The sequence below is a fragment of the Heteronotia binoei genome, chromosome 12 (genome assembly GCF_032191835.1).
Source record: "Heteronotia binoei isolate CCM8104 ecotype False Entrance Well chromosome 12, APGP_CSIRO_Hbin_v1, whole genome shotgun sequence".
Lineage (NCBI taxonomy): Eukaryota > Metazoa > Chordata > Lepidosauria > Squamata > Gekkonidae > Heteronotia > Heteronotia binoei.
In genome coordinates, this window is record NC_083234.1 from 70,942,980 (window position 1) to 70,962,975 (window position 19,996).

Below are 19,996 nucleotides of genomic sequence, written 5' to 3' on the forward strand. Positions count from 1 at the left end.
TTTCACCAAGATATTTTCCCCACCTATGACTGAAAAGGTTTCTCTTAACAAGAAGAAGAAGATGATGATATTGGATTTACAACCCGCCCTCCACTCTGAATTTCAGTCTCAGAGCAGCTCACAATCTCCTTTACCTTCCTCCCCCACAACAGACACCCTGTGAAATGGGCGGGGCTGAGAGAGCTCTTACAGCAGCTGCCCTTTCAAGGACAACTCCTACAAAAGCTAAGGCTGACCCAAGGCCATTCCAGCAAGTGCAAGTGGAGGAGTGGGGAATCAAACCCGGTTCTCCCAGATAAGAGTCCCCATGCTTAACCACCACACAAAACTGGCTCTCACCCAGGGTCACCCAGGAGAAAGAAACTGGTTTGAATCAGGCCAATGGGCTGCGGTCCCACCGTTGCTGGGAGATCGGGCTGTCCCCTCGGTTCACAATTCAGGTTCCTGAAGGGTCATAATGGGTGGAAGTTACTGGACCATGTCTCTGTGAGGCTTCTCCAAAGCAGTGGTTCTCAATCTTTCCTGCACAGCGATTCACAAGTTCAAATCTACTTAAGTGTGGCAACTCCTCCAAGGCTGGGCCAGGTATTTTTGGCACTCTAAACAAACTATGGCCTTGGCACCCATCCAGTTCGGCATTCCATCTCCTACAGCGGCTGACTGACAAGCATCGTAAAAAGGGTACAGTGGCCCAGGTGATGAACCCCACTGCAGCACACACAGCCTTTGCATACGGAGGTTAAGATTCCAGCCTCTGTCCACCCTCTTCTTCTCCATTATTCCCTCTGAAAAAAACCCTTAAGATTTCCACTCATTCTAGTGACCATCAGGACATGCTTTACTTGATCACAATATATAAATAATAGGGAAGAAATACCAACTACTATATGACCTGGAAGACACTGTTTCCAGGGTCAAATCTTGGTTTCCAATATCCAGAAGAGAGCAATGGTAAGGGTAGGGCCGGTTCACCTACTAGGTGGTTGCCTAGAGCGCCGGCATGGTGGGTGTACCGAATTTGGCCTTCCCTCCTCCCCCCTAGGCAAATGCCTAGATCCCCGTCTCCTCCTCCCTCCCTTCCCCACCCCAGGTCGATTTTAATGTCCGGAAGGGTGATCGAGCGCTGCCCTGGGCTGTGTAAAGGTGCCCTCCCCGCCAATCAGCTGATTGGCGGGTAAAACCATGCTGTGCACTCACTCAGTGCCTGGACAGGCCAGCGGCAGCTCTAACGAACCGCGTCTGGAAAGGGCACCGCTGCTGCTCCCTCCTCTGCACTTCCTTCCTATCCAGGAAGTGCGGAGGAGGGAGCAGCCGTGGCACTCTTTCAAGACACGGTTCGTTCAAGCTACCACTGGCCTGCCCGGGCGCTGAGTGAGTGCACAGTGTGGTTTTACCCGCCGATCAGCTGATCGGCAAGAGGGCGCCTTTACACAGGCCGGAGCAGCGCTCAATAGCTCTTCTGGACATTGAAATCAACCTGGGGTGGGGAAGGGAGGGAGGGAGGAGGCACGGGGGGTGGTGCAGCGCCGCGGGGGGGGGGGGGAGGCGCAGGGTGGGTGTTGTGGAGGGGGGCGGCAGGCCACCCAGTCTGCCTAGGGTGCCATGTGACCTCGGGCGGGTGCTGGGTAAGGGCAGGGGCAGTCATTAGGGAGGGATGGCTCACAGCCCACCTGCAGAGGCTTCTGGGTCCCAGACCCACCAAGTGGGGAAACACTGCTCTGATGCACGATTCTTTCATTCCACTTTCCTGGATTCTGTTAAATACATTCAGCAAGAGTCTCCACCCTTCTACTAGCGACCTCCCTGGGATCTGACTTCATATTCTCAGTACATGAAGGGTGCACCTTCTGAGTACAGATCACTCGTATAACACATCCTGACATCCACTTGTGAATGCAAAGCTTTATTAAGGGAATAAATAAAACAAAATAAAAACAGGAGCAGCAGGGTACTGTGATGACCGCACCCCCTTGATCTATGCCAAAAGCAAAGCGCCGCAAAAGCACACGTGGGGAGGCGAAAACAAGCTTCGGGTTTAAAATGCGCTTGAGGAAAAAGCCAAGAACTTCCCGCAGCCATGCACAAAAGCAGCAAAAGCGCCATGAAAGAGAGGAGAGGGACGCTCACACTGAGTGAGAGGCCTATGTGGCCAACCTCTGGAAGATTTTAGGTGGTGGGGGGGAGGCAGGGGGGAGAAGATTCAGTGGGATGTGCTTGGAATCACCTGGCGTAAGCGTGGCCCACATGCAGCTCGCCCCCGCTATGCAGTTTTACTTACTCCTTCAGAGTGAGGGAGTTCCCCGTTGCTTTGGCCAGAGGAATACAGATTGACGTATTCACCCTCCCCAGCCTCCTCACCGGCGTTTTCACTCTACAGGAGACAGGACGAAAGGAAACGGGTGATGGGGCTTTGCGATGTCTGTGCAGCAAGGCCCCCCCTCCCCTGCTGCCACCTGCTCCCCCCTCCCAACTTAGAGCAGGCAGACAGGGAGCTACTGACGTTCATTCAGCTCTGGGGTCTTCCGAGGCAATGCGTTTCTACCTTCTTGTTTAAAGAGGAAGACGACATCTGCGACACTTCCAAACGCACTCAGGCTGCGCGGCTGAGTCAAGCGGGATCAGAAGAGATCTCTTGGAATCCGAGAGGCCCATCAGGACGAAACTTGACACCACAACCCTCTTCCATCCCTGTCATCTTCCCCAAACTTCTAATAGCTCAGCTATGATTCCTTCCCTCGCGAATTATGACTGGAGGAACCATCACGCCCCCCCCCCCCCACATTTTTATGTTCAATGTGGAGTAGTCAAAATGGTCTGTCCTCCAAAACCCCCACTCTCCCGTGCTTTTCTGCATGGCCCAGTCTGTTTTTTCATTGGACGATGAAAATTAGGGACTCCCGCAGGAACGTGCGGGCGCCTCTTCTTGGGTACCTGTGCTACATCACTACACTGGAAGAAAAGGATGCTCCAAGCCCACCAAATGCACACATTTAGCAGAATCACACATCTGGCAGCAGAGCCTGGTTGGGAGGACTTAAGGTCAGAGCAGTGACTTGTGCAGAGAAGTGGCAGCAGCACTCTGGTCCCACGGGGTTTCCCCCATCGGCACAGTCTGGAACTGCTAGTTTAGTGCCTTTAAATATTCTGAGCCCCCTCTGGAGTTTGGAATGTTTCTTCCCAGAGAAGAAGAGTGCAGATTTATACCCTGCCCTTCTCTCTGAATCAGAGACTCAGAGCGGCTTACAATCTCCTATATCTTCTCCCCCCACAACAGACACCCTGTGAGGTGGGTGGGGCTCTCACAGCAGCTGCTCTTTCAAGAACAACCTGTGCCAGAGCTATGGCTGACCCAAGGCCATTCCAGCAGCTGCAAGTGGAAGAGTGGGGAATCAAACCCGGTTCTCCCAGATAAGAGTCCGCACACTTAACCGCTACACCAAACTGGATGCTATAGGTGGATTTCTTGAAACATGCTTCAAGAAACAAAATACTTGGCAACCTGTGTTAGAGCCGATGGCCTGGAACGGATTCCTCGCTGACACAAGAGTGGCTAAGACAGAGAGGAGAGAGCCAAAAAGGCAGCAGGTCAGCCCCTCGCCGACTCTCTGATTCTTCACTGGAGATGCCAGAGAACGAAATGAGCCAACAGCCCCTCCCTGGGGCGCTGAGGGCATTTCCCTCCCTTACAATGCACCCATCTGACTGTCCGAAACCCACCACTGTTTTAATATGAACATATGAAGCTGCCTTCTACTGAATCAGACACTCGGTCCATCAAAGACAGTATTGTCTACTCAGACTGGCAGCGGCTCTCCAGGGTCTCAAGCTGAGGCTTTTCACGCCTATTTGCCTGGACCCTTTTAGTTGGAGATGCCAGGGATTGAACCTGGGACCTTCTGCTTCCCAAGCAGATGCTCTACCACTGAGCCACGGTCCCTCCCCATACTAAACACTCACTGTCTATCCACACCAAGAGAGCCCAAAATCTGTCTTCGTTGCACGCAGACTGCCAGGGGGATCTAAACAGGGCATCAGGCCCAGTACCTTTTCCAAGACACACACGCACACACAGTGTTGCACAATCAGAGCTCTCACCGAAGATGTCTGGAGAGAATCAGTGAAAGAGGTTTCAGAAGGAAGGCAGACAGAAGCAATCCCATTAAAGCTGCTCTCCTGAGAAGAGGAGGTGGCCCCGTCCACAGCGCTGAGCGACTGACCACCCGCGGCTGGCATGGCCGCCGTGTCAGAGTTCGGAGGCTGGTGCACAGGCGGGAAGGGCAGAGGCGGGGAGGAGATGGCGGAGGTAGATGAGAGAAAAGGAGGGACGGAAACTTGGTTGCGAGGCACAAAGTCTTGGGAGTAAGACCTGAACACCGATTTGTACTGCGAGGGGATGGAGGGCGACGGTGGAGGGAAGGAGCCAAACCAACAGAAAAAGGTGCGGAGGGGGCAGGGAGGGAGGAAAAGAAAGAGACAGAGAAAAAGAGAGAGAAATTAGATCAACAGCAATGGCCGGCAGCACGAGCTCAGCCCGCGCAAGAAACTTCTTTGCTGAGATGCAAATCCCCATCTGCCCTGACACTGACAGCCCAGGCTAGCCTGATCTCGTCAGATCTTGGAAGCTAAGCAGGGTCAGCCCTGGTCAGGATTTGGATGGGAGACCTCTAAGGAATACCAGGGTTGCGGGGTGGAGGCAGGCAATGGCAAACCACCTCTGGACATCTCTTGCCTTGAAAACCCTATGGGCTCGCCATACGTTGGCTGCGAACTCAACAGCAAAAATAAGCAATGCTAGTCAAGGTAACGTTGCCACTGGACCAAAAAGACAGTTTAAAAGGTCATACTTCAGGCTGGGCACACTTTCCTATTGGTGTGAAACTTCTACAGAGAAAAGGCTGGATTTTGTGACCTGCGGTGCAAAGTGGTAAAGCGGCACTACTGCAGTCCTAAGCTCTGCTCACGACCTGAGTTCGATCCCGGCGGAAGGTGGGTTCAGGCAGCCGGCTCGAGGTTGACTCGGCCTTCCGTCCTTCCGTGTTCGGTAAAATGAGAACCCTGCTTGCTGGGGGGAAAGTGCAGATGACTGGGGAAGGCAATGGCAAACCACCCCATAAAAAGTCTGCCGAGAAAACGTCGTGATGTGACATCACCCCATGGGTCAGTAACAACTCGGTGCTTGCACAGGGGACTACCTTTACCTTCTATAATTTGAGAGTATTTGAATACAGTAAATTTACATTCCTGGCAAGTTTGGCCAGGGATCCTGGCGGGTTTTTGTTGTTGTTGCCCTCTTCTGGGGATGGAGCAGGGGTAACTGGGCATGTGTATGGGAGGTAGGCATCCATTAATTTCTTGCATCGTTGGACTAGATGAGCCTGGAGGTCCCTTTCAACTCTATGATTCTAAACTTTCTGACTTCACACTGGGTTGGGTCTAGGGTTGCCAGTCCCTGGAGATTTCGGGGTAGAGCTTGGGAAGGGTAGTGGGAGGAGCCTCAGAAGGGTAAATTGCCATAGAGTCCACTTTCTAGAGCAGCCATTTTCTCCAAGGGAATTGAACTCAAGCCATCCAGAGAGCAGCTATAATTCTGGGAGATCTCCAATCCTGGAGGTTGGCAACATTAACTGGGGCCCGCAACTTTGTTCTGCTAACAGCGGCATTTTCCTTCCGATGCAAGGGACCTTCAGAAAGAGCCTCAGGCCAGACAATGGCCCCTTCCACCAGAAGAAAGCAGTGCCTGCAGCAGAACAGACGCGACCTTAGATCTAAGCCAGCATTTATTTTTTTGGCTGATTTGCATCACTGAGCTTGGCTTTACAAGCCACTGGGGAAACAGGAGGAGCTCTTCAAGGCACTGAGGCCCCAACTTCTTGACCACAGGAAGTCTCGATCAGCTTCCCCTGTGACCCTAAGTGTTGCACAGACCTTTTCAAACACGTCTTTGCAGCCACCTCAGAGCTATAAGCTGCTTGTCTTGAAAGAAAGAAAATATAGAGATTCTCTGGTAACCCTATATGCAACCCTACATGCCTTTTCTCTGTGCCCCACGGAACTCCAGTACGTGCCCCAATCAATGTTCCCTCTAAGTTGCAGAGTCTTGTGAGCAAAAATTCTACTTTGCGAGCTACTGGCATTACGGTGTGAGCTACTGCATACATTTGTTTACTCTGGGGCCATTCTTCCTGAGCTAAGACAAAAATGTGTGAGCCAGAGGCTAAAAAACTGAGCTAGCTTACATTCAGCTTAGAGGGAACGCTGGCCCCAATATGTGCATTTTCCGCAGATGTGTCATGCAAGCAAAGAGTTTGGCACTGGCTGCAGAATTCAGCCTCCCGATCATCTCCAGTTCCAATTTTTAAATTAAAAAAATACAGTTTCAGAGGGTTGCTCTGCAGGAAAAGGACAGGTTTCTTATCTGTAACTGGTGATCTTCGAGTGGTCATCTGTGCAGTCAAACATATGGCCCGATCCTGGCGGATTACCCATATGTGGGACTACACAGAGACCACGAAGAAGATGGACAGGTTTCTTACCTGTAACTGGTGATCTTCAAGTGGTCATCTGTGCAGTCACACATATGGGTAATCCGCCACGATCGGGCCATATGTGGGACTGCACAGAGACCACGAAGAAGATCAATCAGATTTGAGTCCAGTAGCGCCTCAGAGACCAACAAAATGTTTGAGGTGTGAGCTTCTTAGAGTCAAAGTGAAGGGAAATTGTTGGTCTCTAAGACCCTAGTAGACCGAAACCTAATTTTAAAAGGGTTGCTAGTCCATAGGGCTACCCAAAAGCATTGAAGCTGGAATGTTGCACAGTGGGGAGAGTGGGAGAGGGGAGAAGCTGGTTCTGCAGAAGTCTGAGGTCAGGGTTTCCACGTCATTCTTGTTCCTTTCCATAAGCAGCAGAGGAAGAATTATGAAGAACACAGGAGATACACACCCTTCAAATGATATGTGCAGGTCACGGGCATTTGATTTCTGTGGAACACGGTCTCTTTTGGCCAACATGATTTCATACCTGATGGGCAAGAGCCCTGCAAGAGGTCCCCTGATTGCCATATCGTGGGAATGGCTGCACCAGGGTGCATTGCCTCCCCTCCCCGAAGAACATGCAGAAGGTCCCAGGTTCGTTCCCCAGCATTTTCAGTCAAGAGGATCGATCGTGCAGGAGACAAGATGAAAGGCCTCTGTGCCCAGGACACCGGGGAGCAGCTGCCAGTCAAAGTAGACAATATTGACCTTGATGGACCACCGGTCTGGCTTAGAAGAGGCAACTTTGTGTGTTCTTGACGCCGTAGGCTCAACAACACACAGGACGCTAAGATCTGCTTCCTGAGAAGAGCATCAGGATGAAAGCAGTACATGCTACTAGAAGCCATCCTCACATCATCGTACCAAGTGAAGTACGACAAGTATGGAAACCTGAAATAAGAACTGGATGGCTGTCACGAGAAGTATGTCATGATACGTGACGGAGCAAAACAGCTGGCACCCCAAGCACAACTGGAGGGGGGGGAGAGGTTGACTCAGTGGCCAACTTGCTCAGTTTCCATTTCTACTATTATTTCAGATTGATTTGATTTTCTTGAAGGGGCTGTGGCTGGCTGGTGAAATCTTTGTTGAATGAGAAGATTCCTCAAATATCTTTGGACCAATCAGTGATTGCTCTTTCTTAGACTAATCCACCCCGAATGACTGTTGGAAGGATCAAATCTGAAGAAGCCAGCAAGCTACAAAAGTTTGCAATATGGCAGATGCACACACAGAATGGCTTTGCATGCTTTACATGAGTTAAAGGAGACACAGAACCTCTTTTCTGGTCCACTTCAAAGGTGAGGTTTTTAAATGACTCTGCAAACTGCTATCGTGAAAATTTAATGTTGAAGCAGAAGTGGACCAATCAGGCGAAAAAGTGCACATGCCAACAGAACAGAGATGGCTACAGATGGTGAAGGGACACGTCCTCTCTGATGTCACCCATAACACACACACGCTCACAGCGCTGCTGCGCTCACTCCACACCACCATACCCTTCATTACTGCGTCATGAGGACAACTGATATACACTAAGTGGTCAGCTCCACTGCAACCTCAGGATATTAAGAACATAAGAGAAGCCATGTTGGACCAGGCCAATGGCCCATCCAGTCCAACACTCTGTGTCACACAGTGGCCAATATATACACACACACACACACAGTGGCCTATACACACACACAAACACACACTATGGCTAATAGCAACTGATGGACCTCTGCTCCATATTTTTATCTAACCCCCTCTTGAAGCCGGCTATGCTTGTAGCCGCCACCACCTCCTGTGGCAGTGAACTGCACATGTTAATCACCCTTTGGGTGAAGAAGGACTTCCTTTTATCTGTTCTAACCCGACTGCTCAGCAATTTCATGGAATGCCCACAAGTTCTTGTATTGTGAGAAAGGGAGAAAAGGACTTCTTTCTCTACTTTCTCCATCCCATGCATAATCTTGTAAACCTCTATCATGTCACCCCGTATTACATCACCTCTATCGTGTCACCCCAAATATTAAATTATAATTAAGAAACAAATTTCTAGTCTTCAAGACTGTGAGGACGGGCTTGTGGGCAACATCAGCTGATGCCCCAGAAACCAACTTAAGCTGCTGAATAACAATTTTGATGCATGTGCAGTTGATTGTAGGACCCTTCCGTGCCATTCATAGGTCCTTTCCACTTCCTAGGACTGGTGAAGTCAAAACAAATTATGCAAATATATTATGTATATGTTACCTAATTTACACGTTATATAATTTATACTGGAGGCAAAAACCAGGGGGGGGGGGGTTGGGGGGGGAGGGGGAGGGGATGGTGGTGCAGAATGAAAACGACTCTGGCTACATTAAACCAACAAGGAATCTTCATTGTCTACATCGCAGTCCCTTCCTTCCCTCTCAAATCCACGTTTCACCCCACTTGTGCCTATTTAGAGCGTTCATTAACCCAGATTGGTGGCATTTGTTTTACAAAATGCACACATCTTTGGAATGGCCAAGGACTCCGAAAGACACGACTGAGAGCCACTCCACTCTTCCAGACGTGCCAAATTAGGCTGCGGGACTTGAGAATGGGGAATGAGATGCCACGCTGGCCCTGAAAACATCTCCCTCGCCAGCACTCCTTAGCACACTGGGCACAAAGCCAACAATAAAAAACAGAACTTGTGATTTCATTCGCCTTAATATGCAACTCAACAGATCGTTATGCAACAGAAGGCGAGCTCCAGCCTCTGGGCGAGGGCAGATTTTACAATTTCACACAGTAAAAACAATCCAACAGGACTTCCCCCCACAAAGTAACCCTTCGAAGATCTTCCTGTCTGGACCCCACTGTTCACCAGCTGAAACAGTTTCTTCTCTCCTTACTCCCCATTCCCTCTTAGACCACCTCAGTACCAGAAATAGCTACGCACTCAGGCCTCCAAAGCTTTCCTGAGATCTCTGAAGTCCTCTTCACTCCCCCCTGAACAGAACCTCCCATCCACGAGCCTGAATTTTCCTCAGGCTCAGCCCTCGTTACTCCAGCCTTGCCCTTTGCCACCATTTTGACCATAAGATCCCAAAACGCCAGTCTCTAAAGTATACATTCAGGGATAGCGCTATGTAAGATCATAGGAAATTTAAGAAAGAACGGAGAGATGAACGTTAAATGCAAGCACGCACATGCACACAGAGCTAGGAATCCTTCAGCCAACGCAAAACTGATCGCGCAATCCTATGCAAAGGGACTCCAGACAAAACCCACTGGTTTTAATGTGCCGGGACAGAACTTTCACAGAACTGCAGATGCAAGAAATATGACTTCAGTGCCATGAGCCTCTCAGAAGCAGCTTCAGGGGGCGGCTGTGGTGGTCTGCAGAAGGAAAGGTAGATTTGAGCCTAGAGGCACCCTACAGACCAAAAAGGTTTTAGGATGTATGAGCTTCCAAGGTTCTGGTGAAAGCTCATCCCCCCACCCCCCGCTCCCCCCCGGAAATCTTCTTGGTCTCCAAGGTGCTGGCTGGACTTGAATCTAGCTGAGCCCCATGGCAGATTCTGCCATAGTAACCCTGTAATCTTCTGGGTGCTACAAGGTTCCTTGTCGTTTCTTCTGCAGCAGACTAATACAGCTCACCCCACTGCGGTCCTCAGAAGCCTGTCAGGAATCTGCAGGTAAAAATAACTCCAGCCCATCATAGCTGCGTATCCCCTTCCCCTCAGGGCCAGAAAGAGAGAAGCGAGACCCTCAACCGAGAGGGCCTGGCAGCTCCAATTTTACCTCCCGACATTTCACTGACGGAGCAGCTTTCGCCTCCCGTGATCCCGACGCGGCCTGCGACGCTCCGTCTCTGAGAGCCCGGCCCCCTGACATCACGTTGCATGGAGAAGAAACTGAGGAAAGGGGATTCTCTTGGGAGAGAAAATGAAAAAAAGACAAAGAGTCTGTCTGGGCTGCCTGGACGGATGAAGATCTTGGCCTCGGAAGAAGCTCTTCTCCTGTCGTGTTGGTTTCCTTCCGCCTGAGCGGAGCTGGCTGGGGAGAGGCATCAGCTTTTGACGCTACCTCAGTCACCCTGACAGCTCTAATCACCGTGTCGACTCTGGGATGCAGACCGTGCTCCAGATTGCTCTCGCTGGCTGGGCCCAAAACGGTAAATCCCCCAGTTCAGTCTCCCAGCTTGTGACCTCGAGCCTAGCTCAGCATATCTTTTCTTCTGGCCCTGACTGCCTGATGCATGCATTACGACCCCCCTGGGAAATAGTGCAGTGAAAGTTTCATAGCTTAGAGGCAGTCAGGAAGGAGAGGAGGCTGCAAGGGAGACTGAGAAAGCGGCGTGAACTTGGTTTCCAGGATCACAGCTGCAGAAGAAAGCCTTCTCAGGATCAGGTCTATCAGAGCTTTTTTTGTAGCAGGGACTCATTTGCGTATTAGGCCACAAAGCCCTGATGTAGCCAATCCTCCAAGAGCTTACAATACGCCCTGTAAGAAGAGTCCTGTAAGCTCTTGGGAGTACTGGCTACATCAGGGAGGTGTGGCCTAATATGCAAAGGAGTTCCTGCTACAAAAAAAAAAGCCCTAGTCTAGTCCCGGGACGTCGGAGAAGGTAATGGGCAAGGGGTATGTCTAATTCTTGAGGAAAGAAGAAGGAGAAATATCTTAATTGCAGAGCTCAAGGGGTGGGCGTGGTGGTCTGTGGGAGGTGGGCATTGTCTTTGGACCAACTGCAGCCAGTGTGGGACAGCGTGCAGAGTTCTCGATTTGGCTGCAGAGGGACTTGGGTTCAAAACCCTGTGCAGCCACAAACCCACATCCAGTCACCAACTCTCAGCCTAGCTTGCATCAGAGAAGAGCTGATCAAATAAAAAAAACGAAACCTATGTATGCTGCCCCCAAACAACCATAATACAGGCCCCCTTCATTTTGTTTTGTTTTTTTCAAACTTTTCCCTGAGTCTACTGCATTCAAACCAGCTTCAGTCATTAAAAACCCTATAATAATATCCATGAAACAGCAATTACAGAATTACAGAAATTCACAGAGACTCAGCCCAAACAAGAACTACACCACATCTGTTTGTCCCCCAAACCCCAGGGCCACCAGAAATATCCTCCTATGGAAACAATCCTTGTCTAAATTAGCCCACTGAAATAAATCCGCGGGACAGAAATTGCACAGAGCAGGGAACGTTCTGAAGGGAGGTATGCTTCTTAGCTACCACGCCCTCCCCAGAAAAGTCTGAATTTTCAAAAAGAGTGTGCTGCTTGGACAGGGACCACAAAGGAAGCCATCAACATGGCAATCGGAACCAAAAACAAGGCGCCCTGAGAAGCTATGACATCACTAACGTAACAAGAACACATTCAGAACCCGGTTCAAACCAGGTACGTCTAAAAACTGCAATGAGGTTGTTATTTGCCGAGACATCATTGTGAAGAGGCGAGGTTGGTGACCAGGGGCAGGTGACCAAGGCCTCTGGTTGTGGTCTGATTCACTGCCCCCTTTAGCTCCCTTGCCCCTCTTTATGAATAAGTGATGCAAAATAGGAAAACATGGGCTGAGTTATGCAATTGATGTATACGGCCAGGGCTTTTTTTGTAGCAGGAACTCTTTCGCATATTAGATCACGCCCCTCTTATGTAGCCAATCTTCCAAGAGCTTATAGGGCAATTATTGCAGCGTCTACTGTAAGCTCTTGGAAGATTGGCAACATCAGGGGTGTGTGGCCTAATATGCAAAGGAGTTCCTGCTACCAAAAAAAAGCCCTGTAACAGCTAGCATAGAACTGAGAAACTGGATTGCTTGGATGCAGCAGCGTGTATTTTTCTGGCTGGAGGAACCATAGCTTGATAACAGGCTTTTAGAATTCTGGGCTCTCACAGATTAAGGGGCCTCCGTCCCTCTGCAGCTGAGCAAGACTGCAAGCAGCCCGGGAATCCAAAGTATGCAGTCATGCTGCGACAAGAGACAAATATTCTAAAGGGGGGGTGGGGTGGAGAGAGCAGGGAGAAGACCACCCTCTTTCTGAGATCATCCCCACACGGCCTCTGTGTGTACTCTTCCTCTTCCAGCGGGCAGAGACTGAGGCCAAGAAACACAGTCAATCCGTCCCCCCTCGGGGGAAAGATTCACTCCACTTAGGGGGAGGAACGGCCCTGTTCAATGCGGCTGCTGCAAGCCTGCCAACCGCAGCTGAAGGTTTAGACTTGGAAGTTGGCTGGCGCCTGAGTCCCCCCACTTCCGCCTAACTCTGTCAGGGTCAGAAGGGTTAGAGCAGCAGCTGACGCAGCCCCTAAGCCCCCATCGGTCGCCTGTCCGTCAAGCGGAGCGCTTCTCGCAGGGAAGGCGGAAAGGAGACAGTGCCCGGCAGCAGACAGACAAAGAAAAGGATTTCCAAAGCCATTTCATGAAAATCAGACTGCCGTCAGAGCCAGCCGCTATTGACTCACCAGCATGAGACAAAGACCACCCTAGTGAAGCCTCTAGTGGGCGCCACCAGCACTAGAAAACTGCAGGGATTATCCTAACGCAGGGGGAGGCCCCCTTGGTCTGGCACCAGACATACCTCTTCCAAGAAGCGAGTGAAACAAAACAGAAGCATAGCACTGCAGAGCTGGGAGGGACCTCCAGGGTCATCTAGTCCAACCCCCTGCACAATGCGGGAAATTCACAAATACCTCCCCTCTACATACATCCCCAGTGACCCCTGCTCCATGCCCAGAAGATGGCAGAGAAGCCTCTAGGATCCCTGGCCAAACGAGCCTGGAGAAAAATTGCTTCCTGACCCCAAAGAGGCAACTGGCATTTCCCCCAGGCACGTAAGAAAAGGCCACGAGAGCTAAGCAGTGATGCAACCCTTCCTGCTCTGCCCAAGCTCACGGAATCAGCGTTGCTGCCGGATGGCCATCAAGCCTCTGCTTAAAAACCTCCAAACAAGTCTCCAGGAGACCTCCAGCCACAGCAAGGAGGGTGGCAACCAGTATTCCCTCTAAGCTGAATTAGTGTGAGCTAGGGCACAATTTTTTAGCCTCCAGCTCACACATTTTTGTCGCAGCTGATGAAAAATGGCCCCAAAGCAAACTAACTGATGTAGCAGCTCACAACTTTAATGGCAGTAGCTCACAAAGTAGAATTTTTGCTCGCGAGACTCTGCAACTTAGAGGGAACATTGGTGGCATGGGAACCAGGGAACTGGGCAAAGGAAGCTCTGGCTCTTCCCTTTCTTCCCCAGGGGACTGGGGTGGGGAGGAGCCTCAGGCAGTAGAAGGAAGAGAGGCTTGGCTCAGTAGCTCTGCTGGGCAATTGAGAGAGCCTGGCAAAGCAAGCTGTGATGCAAAAGGAAGCAAGAGAGAGGGAGAAGGAAGCAGATGACAGCCAGTTGCTCGGGGGCCTGATTCAGCCCCCAAACTGCATATTTGACACCCCTGCCTTACAGCTCTATGCCACAAGTGTTTCCAACAAAAGAGGGAAGCAGCCCCTGCAGAATGGATCCCAGAAAAAAAGAGAAGTCTTGCATCACCCTGGACATCACTGTTCTTTGCTCCCAGGCTGGTGCTCCCTCCGCCCTGCTTCTCTGTTTGCAACCTGTTTCCTTCTCATCCAAAGCTTCATATGAAGAAATCCTTTCTAAATATTTATTAAACCACTCTTTTGGGGGAACATTTACACCACCACCATGTGGAAGGGTTTTTCACTACAATGAAATCTGGTTAAGGGCTGGGAAGTGGGAGGTAAGGCACATCTTACCCGTGAACCTTTACTCATTGCCTTCGGTGCCCCCTACTGCAAAAATGGACACGCTGGCCTACCTCACAGGCAATGTTCCCTCTAAGCTGAGTTAGTGTGAGCTAGCTCGCAATTTTTTAGCCTCCAGCTCACGTATTTTTGGCTCAGCTCAGGAAAAATGGCCCAAAAGCAAACAAATTTATGCAAGAGCTCGTAACCTTAATATGCCAGTTGCTCACAAAGTAGAATTTTGGCTCACAAGACTTTGCAGCTTAGAGGGAACACTGCTCACAGGGCTGTCCTGAGGAGTCTGGAGACGGTGCCTGCGTGAACAGCTGTGAATGCTTTCTAAAGCCATTGCGCTGAGCAAGCTCTTGCCGGTTTTCACTCCAAGACTGCTCGAGCCATGACAAAATAGTAGAGTCTAGTAGCACCTTTAAGACTAACCAGGGCTTTTTTCTGTAGCAGGAACTCCTTTGCATATTAGGCTACACCCCCCTGATGCAGCCAATCCTCCAAGAGCTTACAGTAGGCCCTGTAATTAGAGCCCTGTAAGCTCCAGGAGGATTGGCTACATCAGGGGAGTATAGCCTAACATGCAAAGGAGTTCCTGCTACAAAAAAAAGTTCTGAGTCTAACAAATTTCTATTGTAGTGGAAGCTTTCGTAAAAAACACAACTTTCTTTATCAGATGCATCTGACAGAGAGAGCTGTGTTTCTCGAAAGCTTGAAATTTGTTAGTTTTAAAGATACTAATGGACTCTTTACTATTTTGCAGCAACAGACTAACACAGCTAACTCCTCTGTATCTACAAGCCGTGACAATCTGAACTATGGGCTGCCTGGAAGCATTGAGGGAAGGGGAAGAGAGCAGCAAGACAAACAAGAACAACAACTAGGGTAGCCCAGGCAAAGCTCAGTCTCATCAGATCTTGGAACTAAGCAGGGTTAACTCTGGCAAGTACTTGGATGGGAGACCTCCTTGGAATACCAGGAGCAGGCGGCAGAGGCAGGCTGTGTGAAAGCACTTCTCTGAATGTCCTCCATGCCCCAGTAGGGGTTGCCAGAAGTTGCCAGACTTCCAGGCATGCATGCACACAAAGGAAAGGAAAGGGAAAGGGAGAAAGAAAGGGAGAAAGGGAGAAAGAAAGAGAGAGAGAAAGAGAGAAAAAGAGAAAGAGAGAAAGAGAGAAAGAAAGAGAGAAAGAAAGAAAGATGAGAGAGAGAGAGAGAGAGAGAGAGAGAGAAAGAAAGAAAGAAAGAAAGAAGAGAAAGAAGAAAGAAAGAAAGAAAGAAAGAAAGAAAGAAAGAAAGAAAGAAAGAAAGAAAGAAAGAAAGAAAGAAAGAAGAAGAGGGGGGGAGGGAGGAGGGAAGGAAGGAAGAAGGAAGAAGGAAGGAAGGAAGGAAAGGAAGGAAGGAAGGAAGGAAGGAAGGAAGAAGGAAGGCTCCCCCAAATCCCAGAAAACAAAAAGATCCTTCCTCTCACTTCTGCCTCCTATCTTCCTTTGCTGCACACTAACTAGCTCTGAGGTTTGGAGACCAAACCATGCAACATCAGGACACAACAGCAGCACCACTCAGCAAAGAGAACGCAATGCAAAGCCTCTGAATTCAAGATATGGGTGATAAGCCACCCAGAAAGGTGATCTCACCTTAATCTGGAAAGCAAGCAAAGAGACGCTCTGCAAGGAAGGAAAGGGGATATAGTGACAGGAAGCAACAATGCTTGGGATGCGAAGGCTCCCACAAATACCCGCTGAGCACATTCCTGGACTCAGTGTGTGCTGTGGTTAGAGTGTCACACTAGGATCTGGAGAAACCCGGGCTCAGATCCCCACTCGGGCCATGGAAGCTGGCTAGATGACCTTGGGTCAGCCGCACGCTCAACCTAACCTACCTTGCAGGGCTGTTGTGGAGGAGAGAATGATATAAGCTGCTTTGGGTCCCCACTGGGAGAAAGGTGGGATATCAAGGGTGATGGAAATAAATAAATAATGCCACCGAATCTCTGGGGGCTCAACATTCATCTGCCCTGGTATAACAAAACCTGAACCTCTGATTTGTCCATATGCATCTACGGATGGAATCAGAGAAGTCCAACACAATCACACACAGAGCGAGGGATTCCAACACTCCTCTCTTTCAACTCAGGCTAAGGCAAATGTGTGAACAGCAACTTGCAACTCTCACAGGCGAAGAGGTTCGTACATAGTTATTACGTACAAGTGCAGATGCCTCCTCGGGTGCAGGGAGAAGCAGAATAAACTACATGAAGGAATAAAACTGCAGAATTATGCCAACTGCTGAATTACAAGCATTCATTATCAGTAATCTGTATAATCTTCGTAAGTAAAATATGCAGATCATGTAACCTGTATTTAGGTTTCCTGAAGCAGAATGTAAGTGTGTGGGAGGGGTGGGGTTGGGGGGGAGGGGAAGCTAACTCTGCATGAACACTAACCACGGTGGTTAGGTCTGAAAATTTTCTAGGCATGGAGAAGTTGGGTTCTGTCTGCTTGCAGTATACAACCTTTACCTTGCTTTCTCCTTCCCACCTATTGATTTAATAGGCTTGGGCACCTATGGAGAAGAGATTTCTCTGGGAGGGTGTATCGCTTTAAAGGGTGGTAATCTTCAGGTCCTTGCTACTTAATCTCTTAATAGGTTTATCTTTGACTGTTTAAAAGGCTTGTCGTTATTACCTAGGTGGGGTGGGGAGAGAAGCCAAGTCACTGACAGAAGACTTGTAGGCAAGTAAAAAATGCAAAAGGATCAGGGTTTTTTTTTGGAGAAGTTCGAATTCCTCAAAAAATTTTCAACTAATTACAGTCTGAAAAAGAAGGGCTTCCACAAAGCTCTCCTAAAGTGCTGCTTCATGCTATTTCTTTGCATCCACATCTCGTCCATAACAGAATTCTCATATTTTAATATCTGTTGGGTCTAATGACAGTTAGCCTGATAGAGCCAGGTTTGGTGTAATGGTTAAGTGCATGGACTCTTATCTGGGAGAATTGGGTTTGATTCCCCACTCCTCCACTTGCAGCTGCTGAATGGCCTTGGGTCGAGCCATAGCTCTGGCAGAGGTTGTCCTTGAAAGGGAAGCTCCTGGTGAGAACTCTCTCAGCCCCACCCATCTCACAGGGTGTCTGTTGTGCGGGGGGAAAAAGATAAAGGAGATTGTGAGCCGCCCTGAGACTCTAAAATTCAGGATGGAGGGCAGAATATAAATCCAGTGTCCTTCTTCTTCTATCTGTCTGACCTGACTGGGCCCAGGCTGGTTCAATCTCATCAGATCTCAGACGCTAAGCGGGGTCAGCCCTGCTTAGTACTTGGATGGGAGACCATCAGGGAAGTCCAAGGTTGCCATGTAAAGGCAGGCAGTGACAAACCATCTTCCTTTGTCTATTGCCTTGGAAGCCCTATGAAGTTGCCATAACTCAACCTTGAACTGACAGTACTTTATACACACATCTGTCTGTCTGTCTAGTAAACCTCCTCTCTTAGATCAGCAGCTGGAACCCACTCTTTGATCCAGGGTTTGACATCCTTGTATGGTATCTGAAATCCCTGTATGGTGCCCCTTGCAGGACTGGAATCTTTTAACCAGATCATACGTATTCCTCAAAGCTGGGCAAACGTGAACAGAGATGACAAAAACCTAAGGACTTCAGAGCAGAGGTGGGGAACTCATTTGAGAAGACAGCCAGATCAGACCTAAGTGCCGCTTTGTCGGACTGAGCCGCGGGTGCAATGAAATGTAATGCCAGGTATAAACTTTATAAAGGACACAGGCAAATCAATTAACGATATTATCTTCTACTCAAATACAAACATGCTTTAAAACATTAACACTCTTACAGTATTTCCTTAACAGGTGATGCCCCCCCTCCCACTTCCACGATTAGCACCACAACGCTATACAGGGGACAGAAACACACAGCCTCTGTCATCTGGCAATAAAGGTAATGATCAGTTGCTTGCAGTCCAGATAAGACCCAGGATGGGCTGCTTCGGTCCCCCTGCGGGATGTATGATTGCCACCCCTGCTCTAGAGAGCCTTCAGAGGAAACTGGAAGACTTAAAGACACTTTTTAGAAACAGCCTGAGGTTCTGGGCAGACTGCACATACTGAATTTGTTAAGTTTCTAGTCCCTACAAGGCATGCCTATACTCCTATGGTTTAACACCAGATAAACCGTCAAGGCTTCCTTCAAAGAGTCCCAGGCATTCATTTACTGAGAGATCCTTATCCCACCCTCTCACAACTGTGCAGTTCCCCAGGGAGAGGGAATGACAGTTAAACCAGTTCACGTCTGTAGTACAGATATACACCAAATGCTAAAGTCCTGGATGAATCCCCAGGTCTACTGGGGTGTTACTCTTGCCCAGCGATTGTGATTTTAAACTATGGTATAATCATGGTTTAGGACCCTGAACAATGAAACAGCAGGTCAAAAGCATCCAAATGTGGATATCAAAACAAACTGTGGTGTAACTGAAGATTCCCTATACGGAGAGGCCTTCCGTCTCTGCTCTACACCCAACAGCAGGAGGGAGACAAGAGGAAGAGGCCAAGCATTCCTGGGTGTTCCCTCCACAGAGAAGTTCCACCTTGTTCATTATCTTTGAGTGATGCTCAAAGATGTTGAAGGAGCTCCAAAGTTCCAAAATCACCATTTTGCAGACTTGAATATGGAAGCGATCATCACTAAAGCATTTTAGGGGATTCGTCTACGATTTCAACACGACGTGATGGCAACGATAAAAGAATGTTTACTTTTTACTTTGGGTTTTGATCTATTTTGATTTATTCAGAAGACCCAAAATTTACATATCATCAGCTTTTATGTGTAGTTGATACATTTTGTAGAGGGGTGCTGCAGGTTCCCAACTGCCTTTCCTTATTTTGGCTTTATTTTCAATGCCTGGGGGTGGGGGAGTCCGTTCTAAAAGATGCCCCCCCTGCCAAGACTCAATTTCCTTGCTGGGGTGTCCTGAATGTGAGCTTTGGCATTCCAACGTGTGTTCCTGAAACAAGCCCCCTCAGCAGTTAACCTGGGCACTGGGAGAGGAGCGGAAAAGACAGTGTCTCCCCCCGCCCCGAACCAGGAAATCCTCTCAGCGGAGGGAGCCAGAGGAAGAGCGAGAGGAAGAAGAAGAGTCTCCAGTTAGTAACTCACCGAGTGCACAGGGAAGGAGCTGTGCTGGTGGAGGAAGGAGTTAGAGACGGACATACTGAGGCCCTGAGCAGTGCCACTGTCTTCGGGGCCGAAGGGCACTTGAGGAGGCTGGACACAGAAGGAGACAGAAGAGAAGGAGGAGGTGGCAAAAGAGGCCTGCTGAGGGAAGAGAGAGAGAAAAGTGCAAGGGAGACGAAGAAAGAAAAGGACAAAACGAAGCTGGCCCCGCAAGCATTTAAACCAAAGAGTGCCCCTTCCCCACACAAGAAGAATAAATTACACTAAACCAGTGTATGTATTACACATTGCAACTGCTTTTGAAGAAAATGCAAATGACAAACACATGTTCTACCTTTAAAATACAAAAAAAAACTGGACTTGAGGCATGAGAGCGCGTGTGATAAGAGAAGCAAAACAGGAGAGCTGGCATCCAGCTGGCCGGTCTATCTATGTCACGCAAGCTGCAAAGCCAAACTCACCCTCCAGAGGCCAAGCTACCATGGCTCCCCTTTAATATCCCCCAGTGCCTTCACCTTGGGTTCAACGGATGCCCAAAAAACACAAAGCATCAGGATG

At 49.3% G+C, this 19,996-nt stretch overlaps 1 protein-coding gene across 6 annotated transcripts in view; it reads right to left on the minus strand.

Moving 5' to 3' along the window:
* RAPGEF1 (Rap guanine nucleotide exchange factor 1) overlaps nucleotides 1–19,996 on the minus strand; it is a 192,535-nt gene that overhangs the window by 42,452 nt on the left and 130,087 nt on the right. For 2 of the 6 annotated variants that reach the window (XM_060250718.1, XM_060250716.1), the window contains exons 11-13: nucleotides 19,421–19,579; nucleotides 4,096–4,383; nucleotides 2,279–2,371 (exon numbers count right to left, since the gene is read on the minus strand). The exons of 1 other annotated variant lie outside the window; for it this stretch is intronic. In XM_060250718.1, coding sequence (XP_060106701.1) covers nucleotides 2,279–2,371; nucleotides 4,096–4,383; nucleotides 19,421–19,579 — 540 coding nt within the window. The remainder of the gene's footprint in view (nucleotides 1–2,278; nucleotides 2,372–4,095; nucleotides 4,384–19,420; nucleotides 19,580–19,996) is intronic. 3 more of the 6 variants (XM_060250717.1, XM_060250719.1, XM_060250720.1) reach the window with 3 other exon arrangements.